Source organism: Anastrepha obliqua, chromosome 5 (genome assembly GCF_027943255.1).
Source record: "Anastrepha obliqua isolate idAnaObli1 chromosome 5, idAnaObli1_1.0, whole genome shotgun sequence".
In the NCBI taxonomy this organism is placed as follows: Eukaryota; Metazoa; Arthropoda; class Insecta; order Diptera; family Tephritidae; genus Anastrepha; species Anastrepha obliqua.
In genome coordinates, this window is record NC_072896.1 from 25,062,824 (window position 1) to 25,089,246 (window position 26,423).

The 26,423-nt window shown below is 37.5% G+C and overlaps 1 protein-coding gene across 1 annotated transcript in view; it reads right to left on the minus strand.

Moving 5' to 3' along the window:
- The window catches only part of LOC129247736 (uncharacterized), a 98,680-nt gene that overhangs the window by 10,328 nt on the left and 61,929 nt on the right, over positions 1–26,423 (minus strand). Inside the window, exons 3-8 of the mRNA XM_054887013.1 lie at positions 22,945–23,077; positions 22,676–22,873; positions 22,003–22,623; positions 21,628–21,924; positions 21,342–21,551; positions 17,633–17,870 (exon numbers count right to left, since the gene is read on the minus strand). Coding sequence (XP_054742988.1) covers positions 17,633–17,870; positions 21,342–21,551; positions 21,628–21,924; positions 22,003–22,623; positions 22,676–22,873; positions 22,945–23,077 — 1,697 coding nt within the window. The remainder of the gene's footprint in view (positions 1–17,632; positions 17,871–21,341; positions 21,552–21,627; positions 21,925–22,002; positions 22,624–22,675; positions 22,874–22,944; positions 23,078–26,423) is intronic.

Here is a 26,423-nt window from a genome sequence, read left to right on the forward strand (position 1 = left end):
TAGCTGTCGCGTCGCTAAAATAGTTGTAACTTCGAAAATAATTCGAATTTTGTAAAATCCTTTTAGGGAGATATTTTTGAATACTTCGAATATCGAATTTTGAAAAAAAAATTTCGATTTTTTCAAATTTCTATACTAGAATACTCCCTCAAAGGGTTGAAATGTTCCGCAAAGTTGGCCGATAAAACTATGTAGGTCGTAGAAGCCCAGAATTATATTTGCAATTAAATTATATACAGGGTGCATAAGGTATTTCAAGGTCTGCGTATATGTGGCTATAATTTCTGGAAGCCATTATTTTTCTTCTTGCTCTTTTTCAGTTAAGGCATGGAGGACTACAGCAGAACTCAAGAAATGAAGCGACATGCAGTTATCGTCGCTTTAAGTGCAAATTACACTGATTTAGAAATCTCTAATTTTCTTAAGGGGGGAGGCTGCTTTAGAGGCTTCAAAAAATCGATTTTTTCGTGGATTTTTTTGGGAAGGCAAGAAATATTCGATTGAAACGAAACTTTCAGGTTTTATTGTTATATATTTCAGCAGTCTTCTCAATTTTTTTTTATTAAAATATATGTCATATTATGGCTGGTACAAGCATTTTGCCGAAGCACCTCGAGTGTGCATGTGTCGTGCGGCGGGAAAGATGCAGGCCGCAAATTTCATCAGAAACCAAAAACCCATGGCTTCTAGTTAAACCAAGAAAATTAAACAAAAAGTGAGAAATTCAACAATTTTTCGCTAATTAAAAAAAAATCATATTTTTGGAAAAACAAATTCATTTTAGATTGTTTAAAAAGTGTGTCAATCATAACTTTCTCAATCAATGTTATCTCATTTCGATAGGACGTTTCCGTATCTTTCCCGCCAATTAGGAAAAATCGTAAAAATAAAAAACCGAGAAATCGCACTTCGAGCGATCCGGCCGCTCGTATACCTGCTCGACGCTTGCTCACAGTTTTTTCTGTAACTCCGAAAATATTTTGAATTTGCTTCTGAAATTTTGAGGACACATTCTTGAATAGTTTGGGAAGATATTTATGCAAAAAGAATATCTATTTTTTGAAGCCTCTAAAGCAGGCTCCCCTCTTAAGTGCGTCCCTTCAATCATTCATAAGGCTCGTCGTGCATTGGAACCATCAGGCGGCGATGCAGAATATGTTATAAAACGAAAAAAAAAAAAACAAGAGAAACTTTCTCACACTGTCCGATCTGCAGAATTCATTGAAGAAGTGCAAGCGATCACGAGAACCCTTTAAAATCAATAAGGACGTTTGCGAAGCATTACGCTTCTGAGGCTCTCATCGAGTCGAGTTGTCCGTGAAGATCTCCGGTATAAATTCCAAGTTATGCGCAGAAGCCATTTTATGTCGGGGCACTAGAACAGTGAGTTATACGATCAAAACACCTTCTAAACAAGATTAGTGAAGGACACTCGCGCATGAAGTTCTCTGCAATTAGCACGTTAGACGTCAAAAATGCATTCAATTCAGCCAGTTGACGCAACATATTGCTGTCCCTAAGAATTCTCTGAGCCCCTGGATATGTAATTCGCCTACTTCGAAGCAACTTTAGGTAGAGTATCTTGCAATATGATAAGGAGGACGGTCCAAAGACATACAAAGTCACTGGCGGCGTCCCTCAGCGATCAGCCCTTGGACCCTTACTGTGGAATGCCATGTACGACGAAGTGCTTAGCTTAAATTTGACGGATTAAGCAACACTGCTGATGATATCGCTCCCATGGTCACGTACAAGCAGCTAGACCACCTGCAGCGGGCTGAAGTTGTCTTGAAACTGCGGGTAGATGGCTACGCAAATTTGCGCAAGAGGCAATAAAGTATCTAGGCGTAATGATTGATGCGCGGATCAGCCTTAAGCAACATTTAGCAATTGTGGGTTTCAAAGTAGCGGCAATCAACAATGCTCTTACAAAAATTCTCCCAAACATAGGTCGCAAGTTGCAACAATGCAATAGAAAGCGCGAAACACGTGTTCATCTTCTGCGATAGTTTCAGAGACAAATGACTGTTGGAACGCAGTTAAACGTTTTTCAATGATGATAATGCTGCACCTGCAACGCTCGGAGTAGCAGCGCAGTACGCAGAGAAGAAATCAGCCCTCGACAGGAGGTGAACTATTTACGAACTGACGACAAATCACAGACGCCCGAGTCAAGTGCGCACGACCCTATAGAACGGTATAATACTATCGAAACATTCCTCCGATGTTTCTGTTTTACTGCAGAAACAAAAGAAACTACCGATAGCATATAACCACTGCCATTAGTCCATGGGAGTGGAACCTGGGAGCACGCCACACATACCACAGGTGGGACGGCACAGAGATATTAGAAGACGAGCCTATAGCAGAAAGTTGGTTACAAATGTGCTGGACCCAGACATGAGTAGCACTGGACGTCTCCCTGGACGTTGCCAACGGTTGTGTGAAGGTATTTTCAACCCTACCTCACCCACCAAAATAAATATTAACCCTCTGAAGCGCCCGATATGTTATTATATGTTTTCTTTTTTTAACGAACCATATGTTAACCAAGACCAAACAGATCACTCATAGCTTCATTTCTTCTCTGAAGGCTGCCACAATTAATACCGTTATGATCGATATGAATAAGGGCCTTTTGATTCGGGCATGCAATCGTTGCCGGACCCGAATCGAGGAGATTATTGCTGCTGAATAATAAGCATCCATTATCCATATGATTATATGATTAAAAAACTCTGACTTCATTAAAAAAAGTACGAGTATCATAATTTTATATGTAATATATACAATATCTTGTAACAGAACTTATGTCAGGACTGAATATATGGCAATGTTTGTAAGGCATTCGCGACTTGAATTTCATGTTTGTGATTTTTTGTATTTGTTTACGTGCATCTTTCGAAAATACATTTTTCAAATAATTGTGTATAGTTATTCAAAATCGTAGAGTGCCAAATATTTCGGACAATCAAAGATAATTTCTGAAACAATGTTTCTACAAGGTGGCGCAAAATTAATCATCCGATTGGTTATTTCAAAAACTTCTTTACTAAATAAAAAAAAAATAGATTTTTAGTGATGGAAATCTTTAATTGAACCCTTTCGCACTCCATTCCTTGTGTGTTTGTATACTGCAGCTGTCCAGTTCAAAGTCTAAAATCTCAAGTATGATGGAATAGGGATAGGGATAGGGTTAAGGAAAGGGAACTTAAGACTGCAAAGAAATCTTTCAAAGAAGTCAAAGTCATTGCGAAGTATCGTAACCGTTGGAAGCGTTTTGTAGGGACCTATGTTCCATCAGGAAGGACAGGAATCAAAAGATAGGCTAATTAATTTTGTGCCACCTTGTACATATGTATATATATTTCTATGTAATTGGCACGTACCCCCTTTTAGTGTGTTTGGCCGAGCTCCTCCTCCTATTTGTGGTGTGCGTCTTGATGTTGTTCGACAAATGCAGTGATCTACAGTTTCAAGCCGACTTCGAACGGCAAATATTTTTTATGAGAAGCTTCTTCATGGCAGAAATACACTCGAAAGCTTGCCATTGCCTGCCGAGGGGCGACGGCTATTAGAAAAACCTTTTATTTTCATTTTGGTCTTTCACCGAGATTCGAACCTACCAACGTTCTCTCTGAATTCCGAATGATAGCCACGCACCAACTCATTCGGCTACGGCGGCCACCTTGTATAAACAATAGAATAAAATTAATGTAGAACTCTGGAGACAAACGAACGAGGAGCCCATCTTGCCACTAGGAGCCCCACGAGGAGTTTGATAGGCCACGCTCTTAGAAAAACGTCCTTCAGCATCACAAGAATGACCCTTGATTGAAATCCACATGGAAGCAAAAGCCGCGGCCGACTAAAGAACACCTGGAAATGATTCACCCTGCCTGACTTATCCTCCATAAACACAATGGAACAATGCTAAGACAATAGCAAGTAGGCGCGTACGTTGAAAAAACTCTCTAGAGGCAGTATGATCCTTAAGGGTGTCATCAAAAAAAAAAAAAATAAACATTAAAAAATAAAAATAAAATAAAAAAATAAAAATTTAATAAAAGTGAATAAGAACTCCTATGCAAAGCTAGATTTTTTTAAAATTTCAAGTTTTTCGCCAAATATTTTAACAATCAAAGAATATTCCTCTCAACAACTTTTACTTTTATTTTTCTCCTTCCTCGAGCTAATGTAAACCATGTTAAGTGCCCTGAGATGGCTATATAATAAGCATCGCTCAAAAATGTGGCACACAGTTGCTGTTAATGACGTTGTTGCCATTGCAGTAAATGGAAATCACCAACAGCAACTTGGCATTCCTCACTTGAGTGCGCTCAGCGACACCAACAAGAGTCACACCATCGCCAGCGCTGCTTGCGATCTGAGCACTCGTAGTGTCGAAAGTAATTGGCAAATGTCAACAGAGTTGCTACGAGCAGCTAGCGTTTCACTTTTTTTTGGTACAACACAATGACAGTTCGCTTTGCTTGCCGAACAAGCACAGGAAGCCAAGAGCAATACACACACATACACACGCGTACAACGAAAACAAATATATTTGCAGCCACACTGACTGGTGTATTCCCTAAGTGACCAGTGTCTGTTTGGCTGATGACTTTCAGCTATTTGCTTATAACAACTTGCGGCTGCTGTTGCTGACCCTTTCACTGACAACGTTTTTCGTTTTAAACGTTGCATACTACACGGCGCCACAACGACGTGCGGAAAAGTGCATAGTTTGTGTTTCTGTTTCGTTGCTTTTACCTTTTTCCGCCATTTTGCGTTATAATTTAATGTAAAATTTTAAATGACGTTGTGAAAGTCAACAGTGAGCATTAAAATTTTAACAGCAACGAAAACGGTTAAAATGCGGCGTTCCAAATGGGGTGTGTGTGTGTGTGTATTTATGTATGCGACAACAAAGTCTATAGTTACACCACGAACAGAGGACTTAAATTGAAATTCAGTTTAATTGAAATGCATAAAATTTTATGCAACTTCCACTTCTTCGCTCTCTACCGGCCATCAACTTACTTGCACCAACGCACGCCTCTGCTTTCAAATCATTTTTGAGACTCTTGCGTTCAAATTGAAAAAGTTTTTCCATTTAGTGCAGATTACTGTAATGGCTGCCAAGTCTGGAGCGAAGCTAAAATATATATATGTATATGTATAGGTACGAGGATGGATGACTGGCTAACTGGTGTGCAGACATGCAGATGGTCGCCATGTTTCAGTTGATAAATAGGAGTGTATGCAGACCTCTACTCTCCAAGGCTGCTCTACCAGCTCTTCTGTTAACTATGTACACCCACAAGCACTGCCGCTGCTACAATTGGCTGCTCTCAGCCAGCCGGCACTGGTAGACTACTACTTAGTACGTTGTTCAAAAATTTTACATTAATGAGTTAATAAATTTGCCAAAATGCTGCCATTTTTGATGATTGTTTGCACAAAGTAATCAAAAGTGAAAAAAGAAAACAAAACTAAATCAACAAACAAGAAAGTGAGAAAAGAGAAAACTTCAGCAGCGAAGCATGAAAATACTCGTCCACTTTCCAGCCACAAAGAATTCACAGCTATGCATGTACATAGTTGTAAGCTGCTTCCTTAAACTTTAAATTGAGATGTGTCGTAAAGTAAGTTTTTAAATTTTCACAATAAAAAAGAAGCAAACTGTAAGTGAAATAAACCAGCAGGCAAGAAGTATGGCAGGTTGTCTAGCAAAAAGTGATCAACTCTGTCACACACACGGCGTATAACTGAGCGCGAGTGTGCAAGCAAGTGAGCAAATGCATGACTGAGAGAGCAAGCGAGGCAGGGAGTGAGTGAGTGAGTGAGTGCGTCGCAGCTGCATGAATTATTATTTACAAAAACTTTGTGCAATTTTCGTAGTAAAAAGAACTAATAACTTTTTCTGTTGGCAAAGTCGTTTTGGAAGTTATGAGGCTGGCGTGCGATACAAGTTAAAATAAATTGTAGTGAAAACTTGATGCTAACTTATGGCGCGCTTCAAAAGTGAAAGTGAGAGACTTAAATAGAGTGACATAGATTGAGAGGGAGAGAGAATGAAACATAGCGGGAGAGAGCTAAAAAGGAGGAGCGGCGCAAGCGAGGTGGTCAGTAATTACAGCTGTGGAAAGCCAAAAGTTGAAATTGGATAACAGCTACAAAATGAGTCAAAGTTGAAAAATCTGTAGTCAATCAGAAATCAGAAAATATGAAAATGAGAGCTGCTCCAGTTGTGCGTCCAAAGTTTTCTCGCTGCACAAAACAAAATTAATGAATGAAGTTTAATGAAACTCATGAAGGCGACAATTTCAGTGCGACAATAGTACAAAAAAATACCATTCTATTGTGTATGATAAATTACTTATTTGGTTTGCTTAATTTTTGGTGACGCTTTTCAATTTTCTCTTCTTCTGCCACACCGTTTTATTATGAATGATAAATTAGGGCGTTGCGTTAATTTTCTCTTCTTTTTCGCTTCAGTTTTATTGTGCATGATAAATTACTTATTTTGTTCGTTAATTTTTTTTTTTTTTGGTATTTTTTATAGTTTTTCTTCTTCCTTACTTAGTGAATGGCAAAAAAAAATGTATGTATTTTCTTCTCGTTCTTCTATTGGTAGTTATTTAGTTATTAAACGAGAACAAGAAATTAAAAGCGTGCCTTAGCATACAAATTTTAAAAAGATTAGCTTAAGTTACGGCAACTGTCCAACGACTGTACCTGAACATAAATAGTAAAATTTGCCAACTTATTGTTTATGATCAATTAATTATTCTGTTGAGTCCATTGTTTATGGCGCTTTTAGTTTTATCTTCATCTTACTTACAGTTCTATTGTGAATGATAAATTACTTATTTCGTTTGTCGAATGTGTTGTTGGACCTATTTTCCTTTTTCTTCTTTTTTCTTACTTTGTAAATGCCAGAGAAATATGGTTTTTTCTTCTTCTATTTGGAGTAAACGAAAAACTGTCAGTCTTCTCATTTCAATTTCAAAAAGATTAGTTTAAGTTACAGTGACTGTCAAAAGCCTATACCAGCACCTCTGAATTCCGGGTTCAAAATAAATAACTCGTAATAATAATAAATTGCTTGTTCTGTAGACACATTTTTTGTGACGTTTCCTAAATGTTTCTTCTTCTTCCTTACAGTTTTAGGAGGATGTTTCGATATGTAGAAGTCCACACAAGTAGGGAAAGTCTCTGATCGCCATTCACTTGAGAGTGGCCAGGACGATTCTACTGCATAAGGTCCAAACACCTCACAACTTCCGGGCTTAGCCCAAATATCTTCTGGATAGCTTCCAAACACCCATTCTAGAGCGAGCTAATGTGAGAAGGCGAAGCAACCCTGGTGGTAGGCTGTTTTTAGGACACGCCACGTAAAAAGCGCCCATTGAAAGCGAAAACGAAGACTCGGATGAGAACTTTCCATACTGATGACGCCCACTGCGAACGAGCTGAGGATTACGATTCGAGGGCATGCACCTGGAATGTCCCATCCCTTAATATGAAAGGTGCCTATGCCCGGCTGGTTGATGTCCTCGTGAGAGCAAAGACTGACATCACTGCCATTCAAGAGATGCGATGCACGGGGCGAGGCAAGAAGAGCTTTAAACCTTGCGACGTCTACTACAGCTGTCAAGTAAAGGAGCGCAAATTCGGTTCGCTCCGATGGGCGAGAACCTTTAACCTCTCGCTCTTTTGCGCCCACGCCCCGATGGAAAATAAGGACGATGCAACCAAAGATTCCTTCTAAAAGCGTCTGGAACGTTCCTATGAATGCTGTCCACCACGACATAAAAATCGTAACTTCAATGCCAAGACAAAGAGGAAATTTTTGGTCCCACAGTAGGGACACAGTCTGCACAACGAAATATCCGGACAGAGGCTGATCGACTTCGCCGGGGCTCGAAACATGGTAATCTGAAGCATCAGATTCCAGCATAAAAAATACACCAAGTCACTTGGCTGTCTTCTGAACGAAAAACGCGAAGCGTTCATGTTATGATAGATGGAAGACACTCTTCTGGTGTATTATATGCACATATGATCCGAGGACCCGAGGATCCGACTCGTTGCGGCTCAAATACGCACACGCCTCTGTGCAGTAAAAAAATACATTTAACCACACAAGGAATATTCGCCACCGCAAAACTGTAATCGCAATAGACGGCCAGAAGATTCGCCACTCGACTCCTGCTCTCAGAAAGTAATACCTAACAAACCGGCATGCACAAGCAATGGAGCAACATTTATCGTTCTTTACGTACCTTCACCAAAGAAATCGAATTTTGGCTAGCCCGAAAAAACAATTGGTACGACGCGAAATATCATGCTGCCGTAGAAAGAAAGAATGCCGCTTCTAGAGCCACGCTGAGTGCGAGTGGCTTGAGATGCTGGCCAACAGGAACAACGCCCGAAAATTCTACCAGAAAGTTCGACGGCTTACAGAAGGTTTCAATATCGGCGCGTTTTCCTGTGAGAACAAAGACGGCGAACTGGTGACTGACATCCAGAGCAATCTTAAATTATGGAGGGAACACTTCTCGAATCTGTTAAACAGTGACAGCTGCGCATGTCATGGAGAATGTGAAGATCCCGATACCCCAATCGTTCACGACGGAATTGACGTTCCTCTACCCGATCATGACGAGGTGAGAATAGCGGTAACGCGGCTAAAGAACAACAAAGCCGCGGGCGCCGACGGACTGCCGGCTGAGCTATTCAAACATGGCGGCGAGGAGCTGGTAAGGTGCATGCATCAGCTCCTATGCAAAATATGGTCGGATGAAAGCATGCCTGCCGATTGGAATCTAAGTGTGCTCTGCCCAATCCATAAGAAGGGTGATCCTGCAATTTGTGCCAATTACCGCGGGATTAGTCTTCTAAATATCGCCTATAAGGTTCTAGCGAGCGTATTGTGTGAAAGGCTGAAGCCCACCATCAACCAACTGATTGGACCTCATCAGTGTGGCTTTAGACCTGGAAAATCCACCATCGACCAGAGATTTACAGTACGCCAAGTCTTGGAAAAGACCCTTCAAAGGAAAATCGACACACACCATCATTTTGTCGATCTCAAAGCTGCAATCGACAGTACGAAAAGGAGTTGAGTTGCCTTTATATCTGAATTTGGTATTGACGCTAAACTAATATGGCTATGCAAGAATCCTACATCGTTTAATTTCGGGATAATATCGGGTTCCCTGTATTAAAAAATAAAATCCCAGAAGCAGTATTCGCTAATATTTTTAAATAAAAAATCTATATTTCGTTTAATTTCGGGATAGTACTGGGATCCCTGTATTAAAAAATTAGATCCCGAAAAAAAGTATTGGCTAATACATTTTAATTCAGGGGCTTCAAAAAATCGATTTTTTTGCATAAATGTCTTCCCAAACTATCCAAGAATGTGTATTCAAAATTTCAGAAGCAACTTCAAAATATTTTCGGAGTTACAGAATAAATTGTGAGCAAGCGTCGAGCAGGTATACGAGCGCCCGGATCGCCCGAAGTGCGATTTCTCGGTATTTTATTTTTACGATTTGTCCTAATTGGCGGGAAGGATAGGGAAAAAGTTAAACGTCCTATCGAAACGAGATAACATTGAGTGTATTCGGAATTAAATTCTCTTCTAGTTGAACCTAAAATACCTTAAGAAAGTTATGATTGACCCACTTTTTAAACAATCTAAAGTGAATTTGTTTTTCCAAAAAAATGAGTTTTTGTTTTAATTAGAGAAAAATTGTTGAATTTCTCACTTTTTGTTAAATTTTCTTGGTTTAACTAGAAGCTATGGGTTTTTGGTTTCTGATGAAATTTGCGACCTGCATCTTTCCCGCCGCACGTCACATGCACACTCGAGGCGCCTCGGCAAAATGCTTGTACCAAGCATAATATGACATATATTTAAAAAAAAAAAATTGAGAAGACCGCTGAAATATATAACAATTAAACCTGAAAGTTTCGTTTCAATCGAATATTTCTTTCCTTCCCAAAAAATTCACGAAAAATCGATTTTTTGACGCATCTAAAGCAGGCCCCCACTTAAAAAAAGTCCACACTTCGTTTCGCTTCGGGACAGTGCCGGGATCCCTGCATTAAAAATAGGATCCCGAAAATCACGGAATCATCCTAAAATCCTGAAAATAAACATCCTTGTGTGTGTGTATGTATTTGCATAGAAAAACTGATTTTTCCTTTGCACAAAATCAAGCATAAACGATATCGTCGCAGTATTCATAGCCTTCGCTTTGGCCAACTATTCCCCACGCAGCTTACAGAGTATGCATGTCTTAATTGGCAATATATTCAAAAGGGAATAACCAAAAAGGCATTTAGTACCTAATTTACATAAAAAAGCACTAAGCTCATTGAGGGTACATTTTATGCTCATGCAAAGTATTTAATATAATAAAGAGGGGAAAATTCTATTAAAATCAGTTTAATGCGATTTGAAAAATGTTAAGAGGATAGTATTGTAGAAGAAGATAGATAAAGAGAGACAGAGAAGTAGAGAGAGAAAGAGTGCAATGCATATTCAACAAAAGTAAATAGTAAAAGAAGGTCGAAAAAGTAGAAATTACTATGAATATTTAAAAAGCGACCCTTTTGCGGTCCAACATCACCAACCAACTGCTACAACTACACTTACAGCTTATGACCGCTGGCCCGCCGCTGGTCAGCATTAGCGATGTCTGCGTGGTTGCCGCCGTTGAGCCAGACGGATGGTTGAGTAGCGGTGAGGGCATCCTCGCAGCACCGCAGGAGGCGCCGGCCGTGGCGGCGGTCAAAGGCACTTGTTGCCCCGGCATGTTGAGGCCTATCACATTAACGCCATTCATGCTGCCTGCGTGATCCAAGCATACAATACAAATACGGCCACACATACACGCGCACACACACATATAAAAACGTTATAAATAAGTATGTATGTAGTAGTATACAACAACACGCAACAACAACAATTATACAATATTTTTTATAAGCATATGGCGAAAGAAAAAGAAACAAGAAAACGGAAAAATAAAAGTGGCAATTTTGAAATTACACGTACAAACATAGAACTAGAATACATACGTACATATTTATACACAAATACATAAGGGAGTAAGTATGTATATTTGTATAGTGACCAAAAAATATTCGACTTTTAATGAACTGCTTTGAATTTATTGAAATTTGAATTATCAGACTTTTATGAACTGAGAACAAAGTAATTTATTTTTTTAGTTCTGACATATTTTGGCGAAAGCAAGCCAACGGCTCAATTAAGCGCTCAAAATATTCTGGGAAGGATGTGGGCATAAAAAATATGATATAAAATATCTGCTATTAATAGGCATAGGATTTGTTGTACCCTTTCTTTACTCTTCACTCAACTTAATTTTTCCTATATAATCTGATACGTCAAAGCACAAAGAATTCGAAGGTCTAGTACGTCACACTCTGCGAATGGGTAATGATAGAACTGTAAAAGAGATCTACGAAAGAAATCCACAAGGCGATTGAAGAAGATGTAGGCTGAAAAAAATATAACTCAGAAGAAGACATACGAGCCATGGGCATGATGTCAAAAGAAAAGCTAAAGACCGAGTGGCGTAGAGGCGAATTGTAACGGAAGCAATGGTTCATACCAAACTGTGATGCTATGATGATGATTGGCAACTGTAGCAGGGGTGTTCGGCAATGGCGAGTGTAGCTTTTTTAGCTTCATACCTGGTGAGCTAAACAGCTTCTTCCGCCTTCTTAATATAGTGGAGTAGGCGCTGAGATATACTGTTCAGAATTAGACCCAAGAAAGCCGTATTAGCTTACAAATTACTGCAGTGTATTTCAGGCTGAGGTTTGCGCAGTTGGAAAGGCATCAGACCTATCTTGTGTTACTACTGGGACCAACTCTAAGCTTTAAGGATCAAAGCAGAAGGCATACTAAATAAAAACACGCAAGGTTCTACTATCTGTGGAATACTCAAAAACAGACTATCTGGTTCTCAAGATAGATCTGCAAAAGTATTATAAAATACGAATACCCGACAGAAAGGATTGGCAAACTAGAGCGCCATATCAGATGATATTTATACTGACGGCTAAAAGATGAACAAGGGCACCGGATGGGGAGGGCACTGGGTGCAAATTATCTTTAAACTGTTCCTTTAGACTTCCAGACCGGTGGAGTGTCTTCCAAGCTAAGATCTACGCTATAGACAAAGCAGCAAAGACGATAAGACTAATGGACTTACCTCCGGCAAACCTTGTTGATAGTCAATCAGCGATGAAGGCTCTGGCCTCAGCGCTGATCAATTCAAAATGTGTTAAAGATTGGAAGAAGTCGCTCTCGCTTTTCCAATAACACAACATCACATTTGTTGTTCCCAGCCATTCTGGAGTGGAGGGAAATGAAAGATCGGATGAGTGTGCAAAAAAGGCTCTGAGCTTGACTTTCGGCGAGTGATGGAGGACATTAGCATTCCTCTAAACGAACTGTACACTGTGATTGACTTGAGCGTAATCACGGAAACCAATATAAGGTGGTCTCTAACTACTAACTGCAGCGCTATGGCCAAAACTGAATCTTAAAAGGACAAAATGTGTGCCTGAACTCAACAGATCAACTACCAGTGTCCTCATTGGTGTTGTAACGGGCTGCTGCAGTATTGACATCCTATGCAGTAGAGTGGGCGTACCTCACAATGACTTCTGCAGGAGTGGTGAAGATGAAGAAGAATTTCAGTCGGTACAGCACCTCCTCTGTGAATGTCCGGCACTTCAAAAAAGCAGTGCCAAATATCTTGGCGATTATTTCTTTGAAGGGAAATTTACAAAGTGTCTCACTAGTCAGTTACCTCCTTAAAAAGGTCTAAGTGGTTTAAGGAACTAATTATGGGATAGAAATCAAATGCAGGTGGAGGATGGACCTTATGCCCACCGTGTATATTATCTTAGACAAACAACCTGGCTCCTAACTCTAAGGTGAACTTTTATATCGATAGTCAGGCAGCCGTTAAAGCAATTACATCGTTTAGTAAAGGGTTTTTCAATAAGAGGTGTTATTCCCGTAAAAGATCATTGGTTTCGTTGCTTGTGTGGTACGTGGAGCCATTTTGTTGAAAATAAACCTTCTCCAGATCAATACCATCAAATTCCGGCCATAAAAAATCGTCAATCATCTCTCGATAGCGCAATGCATTCACCGTAACTGTTGATCCAACTTCATTTTCGAAAAAGTAAGATCCAGTGACTCCGCCGGACCATAAACAGTCACACGTTGAGGATAGAGAGGCTTTACAACAATAACTTTTGGATGTTCTGAGCCCCAGATCCGACAATTTTGCTTGTTGCCGAAGCCACCGAGGTGGAAATGGGCCTCATCTCTCAAGATGATTTTTCGATGAAATTCAGGATCATTTTCATGCATTTCAACGACCCAATCAGCAAAGCCACGACGTAGTTGATGATCGGCCGGCTTGAGTTCTTATGGATGCTTTCCATTTAAATTCAACCGGGCTACTCGGGTCATGTTCTTCGATTTCGATGTAACTTAAATATGTTGCTCTCTGGTCAAAATAATGAGACACGTATTTTTTTGTTCGCCCGAAAAAAATTTTTTTCAAGAGTTATCGGCAATTTTGTTTTTCGCCTCAAACTCGATTTTTTTTAATTATATAAGAAAATTTTTTTTTTAAATGCCCATAACTAAGTCAAAAATGAACCGATTTTAATAATTTTGGGTTCAAAATGATCGTAATTACATACACAAGCGACTTCATGTAGAAACAATTGCAAAAAAGTAGTTGAAATTTTTTTATTTAGCAAAAAAGAAAAAAAATTGAAATTTTTTCGAAATTCAATATTTCAAAAAGTGTATTTTTTTTTTTTTTATAACTTTTTCCAAATCAAAAGGACATCTCAAACTTTAATTGAGCTGCATGCCTAGTAGCTAAAATGAGTTGTTTTTGAGTAATGAATTTTTGAGTAAACACCCTGTTTCGCACTTTTTGTTTTTCGCAAAATAAAAAATTTTCAACTACTTTTTTGGAACTATTTCTATATGAAATCGCTCGTGTAAGTAATGACGATCATTTTGAACCCAAAATTATTAAAATCGGTTCATTTTTGACTAAGTTATGAGCATTTAAAAAAAAAAAAATCTTATATTATTAAAAAAAATCGATTTTGAGCCGAAAAACAAAATTGCCGATAAAGCTAGAAAAAAATTTTTTTTGGGCGAAAAAAAAAATACGTGTCTCATTATTTTGACCAGAGAGCAACATATTTGAGTTACATCGAAATCGAAGAACATGTCCCGAAAAGCCCTTTTGAATTGAAATGGAATCTATATAAGAAATTTTTTTTTAATTGCTCATAGCTTAGTCAAAAATAAGCCGATTTGAATGATTCTGGGTTCAAAATAATTGTAATTACTTACACGAGCGACTTCATGCAGAAACAATTGCAAAAATGTAGTTGAAAATGTTTTATTTTGCAAAAAACAAAGAGTGCGAAACAGGGTGTTTACTCAAAAATTCATTACTCAAAAACAACTCATTTTAGCTACTAAGCATGCAGCTCAATTAAAGTTTGAGATGTCCTTTTGATTTGGAAAAAGTTATAAAAAAAAAAAAAATACACTTTTTGAAATATTGAATTTCGAAAAAATTTCAATTTTTTTACTTTTTTGCTAAATAAAAAAATTTCAACTACTTTTTTGCAATTGTTTCTACATGAAATCGCTTGTGTATGTAATTACGATCATTTTGAACCCAAAATTATTAAAATCGGTTCATTTTTGACTAAGTTATGGGCATTTAAAAAAAAAATTTTCTTATATAATTAAAAAAAATCGAGTTTGAGGCGAAAAACAAAATTGCCGATAACTCTTGAAAAAAAATTTTTTCGGGCGAACAAAAAAATACGTGTCTCATTATTTTGACCAGAGAGCAACATATTTAAGTTACATCGAAATCGAAGAACATGACCCGAATAGCCCGGTTGAATTTAAATGGAAAGCATCTATGTTAACTGGACTTTATAAGCCTTAATACCCCAATCTTTATGGACAATCCGGTGTACTAAAATTTGTGGAATGCTTAATTTCAAAGAACGGCGAGAGTTCTGCCCAGTAAAAAGGTGGGCAGCAAATTGTAAGCTACATTTCAACTGGGTTCCAGACCATAAGCCCATTGAAGGGGATGATATAGTAGACGATATAGCGAAAAACGGTGTCTCTATATCTTCGGATCTTGTTAATGCCAAAGTCAATACGAATACTAGGCAATGAACAAGGCGAAAACATGATCAGAAAATTCAGGACCAGATGGGAGAGCTTGTCCACTTGCAGGAAAGCTAAGTTCCAGTCATACTCGATTTATACTATCACTAACACGACGAGATTATATGATAGAACTCTTATAGTCGAGCTGACGGGACATGGCCCAGTAGCGACATATGCTTATAAGATAGAAATCTCGAACAGCAAGGAATAGAGTGTTTAGACAAGAGGTTCAATTTTATATTATGAGTAAAAAATATTCCTCTAGCTGCTTTAAGGCTAACACTTGAATATATTATATTATCAGATATAGGGTGTTCCAATAAGAGGGTTAATAATTTATTTATGGGTAAAAAATATTCCTCTAACTTATTTGAGGCTAAACTTGAATATATTATTAGGTATAGGGTGTTCCAATAAGAGGGTTAATAATTTATTTATGAGTAAAAAATATTCCTCTAACTAATTTGAAGCTAACACCTGAATATATTATCAATATAGGGTGTTCCAATAAGAGGGTTAATAATTTATTTATAAATAAAAACAATTTCTCTAACTAATTTGAGGCTATCACTTGAATATATTATTAGATATAGGGGTGAATTTATATGATAAGTAAAAAATATTACTCTAACTAATTTGAGGTTAACACTTGAATATATTATTAGATATAGGGTGTTCCAATAAGAGGGTCAATTTATATGATGAGTAGAAAATAGTCTTCTAACTAATTTGAAGCTAACACTTAAATATATTACCAGTTACAGGGTGCCCCAACAAGAGGGCTAATTTTATATTATATTCTTCGTTACAATTATACTTAAATTCTGATATATAGAGTATTTTATCAAAGGGTTTATTATTTTTCTAATTACTTTTCTTTTTCTGTAAAACTTACTAGATTAAGGCTGGCGCTCGAATATACCAATTAGGGGGTGTTTCAATAAGAGGTATGGTTTTAGATGCTCAAATACTAAAAATGCTCTGATACCCGGATATTCCAAGATTTATAATAAATACTAATGTATAGGATGGATGGCGGCCGCCGTAGCCGAATAGGTTGGTGTGCGACTACCATTCGGAATTTACAAAAACTCCAATTTAAGAAAAACATTTTTCTAATAGCGGTCGCCCCTCGGCAGGCAATGGCGAACCTCCGAGTGTATTTCTGCCATGAAAAAGCTCGTCATAAAAATATCTGCGGTTCGGATTCGGCTTGAAACTGTAGGTCGCTCCATTTGTGGAACAACATCAAGATGCACAGCACAAATAGAAGGAGGAGCTCGGCCAAACACCCAAAAAGGGTGTACGCGCCAATTATATACATATATATATGTATATAGGATGCTTAAAAAGGATTTGATATATTTACTAATTTTTATATTTATTTTAACCTAATAAAATTCTATAAGTTGTTTCAACACAAGGTTTCATTTTACGTAGTTGCAAAATAAAATAGTTTTCTATACTCTGGCGTGGTAAATATTCAAATAAGTTACCATTGCACAGGAAGACTCAAAAAGGAGTCTTATTTTAAATTTTGTTTTTTAACTTAACTAAACTGGGTTAAAGCTTACGCTGCAATATATCATATTACCAATCAGAGGGTGTTTCGAGAGGTTTAACTTTAAATTATTTTAAACACTTGCACTTCAGTACCCCGGATATTTTTATTAGCAATGCATATGATTTCTCAAAACAATATTTTATGCTTTTAATTACAAGGTAGTGAGTATTTTAAAATAAAATATCTTGTTGAAACACCCTCTATTAGAAATTACAGCAATGTCGAATATTTTATTTGGTCACTACGTTACGGCGATGATATTGGCACAGCATTTTTCTGAGAAAATTTAAATTAAAAAATATAAGTCCACGTGTAGGTGCGTGGGCAGGTGTGGGAAAGATGAGCGCGTATGTAAAGCATGTGGAGAAATTTGTATCTTAGTAAGTTTGTAAGTGGCTATGCACGTGGCTGCATACGAGTAACTGTAAGCTTATAAGTAAATTTTTTATGTGTGCCTGTAGGCATGTATGTGTATTAGTGTGTTATGTGAATGCGAGTGGGATGGGTGTGTGTGTGAGTTTGACAAGATTAGCTGCTTTTTTGTGAACATTTCTTTTTTACGCTCTCTACAGCTTCTAATGGGCTAAACGGCACATAAGCATGAACATCTTAAGTCGCAGCTCACTAATGTCGCACACGTGTCGTGTTACGGTAGCTTTGCAGTTACAAATTGGCAGGGCATAATGCCCACTAAGTAACGGTATCAAAATAAAAAGCGAAAAGGGTAGGTGGAACAACTGGCAATTGATACCCAAATTTCATTTAATTAAACTTACCGATTTTGGCACCACCGAAGGGATCCTTGAACATCGTTGTCGTCGCCGTAGGTGGGCCATGTAGACTGGAGGCGCTCATCAAGTGCCCACTGTGTCCGCCATGGTGGCCATGTGGCAGTGAAGTTGTCTGTTTGATGGCATTCGCACGGCCACGTGTTGGCGGACCCTGTTCACGTTTGCGACGCGGCTGCTCCACGGGCAATACACGTCTACGCTTCTTTGGCAGTTTCGAACGTGCCTGGAAGGAAGAAGAGAAATAGAGAGGGAGAGAACGAGAAGAGGAAATAAGCAAAAAATTTTAAATTACAAGCAAACATCTACACGTAAAACTAATCAATGAAAGGGTAATGTTTGCATAAAAAGCATTTTTAATGCGCTGCCAAATGCTGTGAGTGCGCGCAGTAAAGTTGGGTAGTGCAAGTAATTTGAGAAAAAGTTTATATTGCCCTATATTCGTACGTTGTTTGCGAACTTATTAAAATCAAGCAAACTGGAAGTTGAAACTAACGCGAAAATATATAACGGAGATAAATTTGCGGCGAAAGTGGAACGCGAGACGAGATTGCTGAAGGTAAAGGTCAAAAACCTCAAATTAATTTGATAAATATTTAAAAAAAAAAGTTATAATCGAAGGTGAGTGAAAACAGGCAAAAACTTTGCTTTCAAACTTTGCACGCTTGTCTTCATTATTTTTTAATTGATGCCTAGAATTCTATGTGAGAATGTTCGGGGGCAAATCAGATGACGCAAATAGCGCTGTTTAGTGGTTTTCGTCATGGTATCCACTTTTTTTTGGAAGTTTAGTTTACGCTTTTATAGCCTACATTTGATTAATAATATATGGGCGCCGAGACGGGATCGAATACAGCACAATCTGGAAGTTCAAGCTCATCCATTTTAGCGAATAGTAGGAGACAGTCATCGCAAAAAGCCGATAAAGCACACCAAAAAGTGGGCTACATTGGGTTTGATTGGCTGTGCTTCAGCCTCAGAGTTCATCCGGTGGTCAAGAGCGCCATTATCATTATCACCATCATCAGCTACACAGTCTTTGGCAGACCATACCTTCCGTAGCTACATTCCTCCATTCCTCCATTTAAATCGATCATTTTCTTGTGCAAGTACAGCATTCAGAAAACATTAACTCCAGTGTACTGCACTTGGGTTCCCTTTTAAATTTCTTTAAATCTCTCTTCCGACCTCCAAAGAAATCTGAGTAGATTTCGTGATGTCAGGGAGCCAAGGTGGTCGCATCATAACACATCAGCGCAAAAAATCTCAAGCCTGATTAGAACGAAGGCCGTGCAGGCGCACAAAAAATGGCCCGCCGTCTTATCCTCCTCTCCACATACTGAGCAGAGTGCACTACGTACCTTTCCTGGTGCTTCGCTCATAGAAAGTGACCCGTCATCAGTCCAACCAGCTGCCTACAGTCCCTTCTACTTAATGACAAGAGGATATGCGACAGTGAACACTTGATCATTAGTCTGCTCCTTCCGATTAGCAACGCTCATTGTACTTAGATCAGATCACAGATAGATTATCTTCCTATCTCTATTCTTTCTACTGATTTCTATCCGGGTATAGTACAATGGTCTACTGCCTGAGTGCTTCGACTTGTCCAACCCCCCACAAATCTAATCTAATCTAATCTGTACTTAGATCAATTACGACAGATTCCGGTCACCTTTTCCGCGGTCTTCCTTTGCTTTTTTCCCACGGGTGTTCTTTGTTTCGCTTTGCATGTAACTTTATTTTTTGGCGTTCTGTTAATATGTCCCAGTCAGCTTACTTCTTGGATCTTTATATATCTTACTGTAGTTTCTTTTTTGATAAGTATATCGAGCTTCTTATATCTTCTGAGTCTACACATCCAAGCTCTTCTATTACCTCATGTAGTAGTCTGCTTGTTTGACTCCACAAGATATCTTGAACTCCCTGAGTGATTCGCCATTGATAACTTCCTTTGAATTTGTATTGGACAATGTCATAATAATCAAATTTATGATTTTGTTTGGGATTCCGTGCACTACCAAAACATCTTTCCTTCGGTGTCTGCATAAGCTAACGAAGGCTTCTTAAACTCAATAAATATACAGCTCAGCACTATTATAGCGGCCCTAAACCATACCCATCCTTTGGCAAATATAAGGAGACCTTCCAGCAAACCTGAGCCCAAACCGTCCAGCTTTTTAAAGAATTTGTTCCCAAAATTTACTCCCCGAAGCGCGAGTCATTCACACAAGATGAATTATTTGTAATTATTTTTCCTCTCTACAGATCTTACAAAATACCTTAATTGGAACTCTGAACCTTGTGACCATATAGCGAATAGTGCTGCGCCTCGTTAGTGTTTCCGTGAAGGGATATTTTACCCATACATTTATGGAAGTCTCGGTCAGTTCTCTCTTCTAACTTTATCGAATCTTGATAAAATAAGACGCGATACTTTGCCAGTATTCAACTAAGTTTGCTTGCCGTTATTGCCTGTTCTACCATTTTCCACAATTTTTTAATACAGGAATTATAGAGGGGTTTTAATGATAGGTCGGTAGGTGAGATGGTTGAAGTACCACTATTGCCCTCCTCAAGTAGCACTAAAGCGCCGTTTTGATACCATTTTGAGATCTCCAAAGGTAGATATGTTGATGTGAAGACGAAGATTGATGGGACTTAGATTCACGCACTGCTTCAGGCTGTCGAAGAAAAGAGCACCCAATGAGCTTAACTATCTCGCTGCCAAACTCAGACATTTACAGATAAACTGCTCAACATCCTCCTTCTCTGAAATATTTCCAAAGCTTTTGCAAGGTGGGTTAAAAGCTAAACCTACTTCTTCCGCAGTTTCGAAATTGAATGGCGTGGATTCCTCGGAACTTTCTGAGTCCTCCATCTATTGTACTGGGACCAAAATATCACATGAGGAAATGAAGCTCCATCTTTTCTGTGCATTCCTGAGAAATAAGTGGGATTTGGAATGCTTGTACTAAATTCCCCAGCTCTTCTCTCAAATGCAGTCCTTACGCACCGATCTGCTTCCTTGTGTCGCGAAACAGTACTATGACCCGAGATTGAGCACAGATTGGCGCTGTGCTGTCGAAAATATTGTAGATTAAGACTAAGTTTTTGTGTAAGTAATGGCGTTTAATGGCGCCGGTTAACATGAGAAAGAAACGACTGGCGCGCTTTGTTAAACTCGGCCAAAATCGCGTAAGCGGTTAACGCGCCAATTAGAAAGAAGACGAAGAATGACGTCCCAACAATGGCTTCTACCTTATGACTGGACTTTATCCACCTTAAGCTCAGCAACTTTGCTTGTGAGTTGCGTCAAATATAAGACTCGTCGCTAAATTTTTTTTGCTTGAGAGTCAGTTCAAGATTTCATAAGACTTAAAGTCTTGGACAAGCTGGATTTTGTAAGCTGATAAACTAAGGTCTTGCTCGTAAAGCCTTGCGCAACTTCGATAAACACAACTTCAATCGCAGTGGACTTACCGAGTCGACAAATTCGGACCTACCTGCTATCTCATTCCATTTCGGAACTTTACTACCCTATAAACCCAAGATTCATGCGACGAAACATCGTCACGAGCCATCTGATATTGAGCTCAATGGACTCCACTCTACTCAGTGGAATTTGGAATTTTTAAACCTTACAAATACAATTTTAACCCCAAAAGTACTTAATTACAACTCCCCCTTTGCTTACCTGTGTGTGTGAGTAAAACATCGAAAAATTGCTAACGATGACCGGCACCGGTAGTGCTATCGTCAATACGCCGGCGAGTGCACAAAGTGCGCCCACAAACATGCCCGGATATGTTTTAGGTGCCACATCGCCATAACCAACAGTAGTCATAGTGACAATTGCCCACCACAAGCCAAGTGGAATGCTTTTGAATTGGTTTTCCGGGTTGTCCTGAAAGGGGAAGAGAATAACCAAAAATAAGCTTGTATTAATCCTTCCACTTCCTTTCAAAAGCTCTTCTACTTACCTGCAATTTTTCCGCGTAATAAGCCAAACTGGCGAAGAAGACTATGCCGAGCACCAGAAAGAAGACCAGCAATGTTAACTCTTTAGCCGAGGCCTTAAAGGTGTGTATAAGGATACGCAAGCCAGGCGAGTGCCGCGTCAGCTTGAAGAGACGCATAATGCGCACTATCGAGAAAGCCTCCAACAGCCCCGTGTATTCGCCCATGCGTTGCATGACGTCCGTATAGAAGCTGAGTGTAGCGGTGAAGTCGATTATATTTACTGGTGATTTGATAAACTGCCAAATATTCGGTGAAACCTACGGTAAAATCGATATACTTAGCAGAGTCACAAAGAGACAAAGCTAATCTGCTCATAATAAACATAAATCACTTACAATGAGCCTGATGAGCACTTCAATGAAGAACCACACGTTGCACACCAACTCCACATAGAAAAATGCCTCATGCGGTTGCCCATAGGATTCATGCCAGCCATGCGCGTGATGATCAACGCCACCGAGCAACTTTCGTTCGATCAAATCTTTCACATTACCGCTCAGTATCGAACGTTTCAGGCGATTGCGATTCGAAGTGCCGCCCTTTAGCGAAAATGTGGCTATCGGCTGACTGCTGCTCGAATTCCCCGGTACCGTATAGTTGGTAACTTTGAAGGTGTGTGCGAGCGTGTGATTGATACCCATTACAGTGGAAATGCCAATACCAGCACCGACACTGTTCCCATGCAACGGCTGCGTCACGCCACCCACAGCGCCGCTGCGTGTACCCGGCGTCGCCGTCACTGTGGTGGCTATATGGGCGCTCGGCGGCACCTGTGGCATGTTGTGTTGATGAGGTATACTTGGTATATTCACTGGTGGTGTATGCGGTGCAGCCGACGGACTTGGTCCGTGATCGGTGTGAGTGGCGGGAAAGTCCACACGAAAACCCGGATGGGTTTTCAGGCAGAACGATATCACAGAAACGAATATAAAGAAAACTGACATACTAGCTACGATCTGCGGTGAAGGGATGAAAGAAAAAATAATGAAAAGAAGTAAATTTGCCAACGAAAAAAATCAAACTCACTTTAGCACCCGTCGAGCTGGAGGGTTCATCAAAGAGTGCCCACACTTTCGGTTTGATGCGCTGCCAACAACTGAGACGTCCATTGATGAGCGCATCCTCGAAACCGAATAGGCGTGCAATTTGTTCTTCCGAGGGTTTCTCATTTTCAATATCTAATTTATCTAAAATGGCTAAAGTATTCTAAAAAACAAAAATAGAAGTGCGATTAAAATGATTGCTTGCAATGGGAGCTTTGTTGTTTTGGCACTTACCTGCGTGTCACGGTGTATGCTGTAGGTGGACCAACAGCAAGGCTCTACTTGATTTGAATCTAGACCCCAAAATTCAAGTTCCTCTTCGAACAGTGGTCCACACACATCCGTGGGGTAGTGTAGTTTGCCGGTTCTGTGAAAAGAGAAATGTTGAAGTGAGTTAGATTAATTGAATTTCAGTGAAATTCACTCAAGCAGTTTTTTTAAGGGGTTAGGGGTAGTCAGAATTTTCAAAAAATCGATTTTTTTTTTTGCATTTTCTTAAAGTATAATGTTTTAAAAATATTGTGTAAAAATTTGAAGTGAATCCGACAAATACTTTTCAAGTTATTCAACAATTAACAAAGGGCGCTCGGCCGCTCCGGAGCCGATAGCAAAACTATGTTTTTCAAACTGGTGAACACTGTAACTTAAAAACCGCTACGTAGATTTCAATAAAATTTATACAGCTTTTGAAAAACATAAAAAACTTGTGCCTGATCGAAGGATTTTTTTTTTTTTTTAAATTTCGATTTTTTTTTAACAATTAACTGTTGGTTTTTTCTTCTAAAATCTGGAAAAAATTTTCTGAGGCCGCCATTTTGTTCATTTTGAAAAAAAAAAAAAACGCTTCAATCAGGCACAAATTATCTATTAATAAAACTAATTTTTCTTGTCCGATTGGTTTTAGATGAATCTGCAAGGACTTGTGATGTTCACCGCAAGGGACTTCTGGAGAAACGGGCTTCACACAAACAGCGATAACTTTTGCAATTATTAATCTTTTTTTTTTGAAATTTTGGTGAAGTCAAGTTAAAACATGATGTTTTTATGATATGTTTTTATTTTTGTTAAATAAATTAATTAAGTAGCAAAAAAAAATTCGTGAAAATCATCATTTTTTCGGGCCTCTGACTACCCCTAACCCCTTAAGGCTGTCAATTTGTCGAGGTACTTAAGCAGGTTCGTAGAACTTGAGATGTGAGTAGCTTTCGTTCTGTAGAAAGTGGCGAAAAAAGTATATAAAACTGAGGCGCATACCTATAGAGTAGTTAAGCAAGTAAAGCGCTTATGTGCTACCCGTTTAAGTGAGCCTCGATTCAAAACAGAATATTTTATAAGTTTTTGCGAGTTTTACTAAGATTTGATATTGAACTGGGAAATGCATAATAATCATTGGGTGAGGAGCTGGTTAAACAGATTATTTAAGCGGTTAGGTTCATAACATAATAACATAATAATTTATTTATTCTTATAATTTTTTTTTGATTCTTTGTTATGATTTCAATAGCCCGGAATATTAAATACTTTTTTTGAAACTAAAAAAAAATAAAGGAAAGTTATTTTTAATAATTTATTTATTCTTTACTTTTTTTTTAATCATTTGTTATGAATTCAATAGCCAGAAATACTAAATTTTTCTTTTTCATTAAAAAAAAAAATAATATTTTTATAATAATTTCTTTATTGTTTAATATTTTTTAAATTATTTTTTATGAATTCAATAGCCCTAAATAATAAATAATTTTTTTTGATATTAAAAAAAAATAAATAAAAAAAAAGTTTTTTTTAATAATTTATTTATTATTTAAATTTTTTTTTAAATTATTTGTTATGAATTCAATAGCTTGAAATATTAAATAATTTTTTTGAAAAAAAAAAAATTTTAAGTTGTTTATAATAAAATATTTATCATTTTTTTAATTATTTGTTAACCAGAAATATTAAATTTTTCTTTTTAATTAAAAAAAAGGAAAAAAATTTTTTTATAATAATTTCTTTATTGTTTAATATTTTTTTAATTATTTTTTATGAATTCAGTAGCCCTAAATAACAAATTATTTTTTGATATTAAAAAAAATAAAAAAAATAAAAAAGTTTTTTTTTTTAATTTTATTGTTATTTAAATTTTTTTTTTGTATTATTTGTTATGAATTCAATAGCTTGAAATATTAAATAATTTTTTTGAAATAAAAACAAAACTTTTTAAGTTATTTATAATAATTTATTTATAATTTTTTTAATTATTTGTTAACCAGAAATATTAAATTTTTCTTTTTAATTAAAAAAAAAGTAAAACATGTTTTTTATAATAATTTCTTTATTGTGTAATATTTTTTCAATTATTTGTCTTTATTTTTTTTTAATTTTAAAATAATAAAACAGTTATTTATAATAATTTATTTATTATTTTTTTAGTTATTTGGTACGAATTCAATAATCTTGAACATTAAATTATTTTTTTATATTAAAAAAAGAAAAAAAAGAAAAAATGTTGTTTTGATTATTTGTTTATTATTTTTTAATTATTTGTTATGAATTCAATAGCCTTAAATATTAAATAACTTTTTTTTAAATCAAAAAAATTAAAAAATTTGCTTATAATAATTTATTTATTATTTTTTAAATTATTTGTTATGAATTCAATAGCCTGAAACAGGCTTTGAACTTCCAGTTTTATTAACAGGGAAAATGGTTATAAAATGGCAGTTCCAGTCTGTTCGAGCAGCTAAGCGCCGGGATGTTTTGCCAGCTAGCGCGACAATGTTAGGAAATCGACGTCGATATTCGCGCTGCGCCAACACCACCGACCGGTTGTTGGTAGGGCTCCATTACATGTCTGCAGCTACCCAATTCAAAAGTGCGAAATATGACTGAAATATGACGCCAATTTAATTAAATTGTATGCCATCTTGTATATAATATATTCGTCATACTACACACTAAGTTTCTAATTTTCTTATCAACTTAATTGTTTTCAAAGACTAAATTTTCAATAAATATTTTTAAATACTTATACCCACTCCATTACCCATTAATATGGCTATGCGCCGAAAGAGGATACATTCAATTACTGAAAAAATTATTATTGATTTTTGTCGAACGATACTATCGAATTGAACCACAAATTCATTGACGTTATGCGGTACCTCCGCTGCGCATTATCTGTATCGGACCATAAAATACACTTAAACGTGTACAGGAATAAGACTTCAGCTAAGAAAAAAATTAAGTGCTTACTAACGTAAAAGACGTAAACTGGGTAAAGGTAAGAGTAAACAAAAAATTAAGTCAACTCACATGAATACCGAAATTAAATTTAGTTCAGCGCAACAAAGCTGTATCATCCCTGTAGTAAATTGAAGAGTCGCCAGAGTGGGACGAACCTTCACGTTTTTGATATGGAACCAATGTGAGCTTACGAGCAAATAAATGACTTCAACTTTCAACCTTACTTTTTACGGTAATTGTCATGCACCGTAGGAGTTTTGAGGAACAGGCACTGTTAACAAGCACATCAAAACTTTTGGAATGATGAGCAATCGGAAACATGCAGAGGCAAGTTTTTCGTGAGCTACTTATGGCCTGCAAGTAACGCCACTAATTAAGGAATTATTTCATTTAAACTACTTTTGGTAAGTTTTACTTACTTTTTCATTTATATTGCGAACGCAACAGATGCCCACAGAGTTTAGGATAAATGTATGTATCCAACTTGT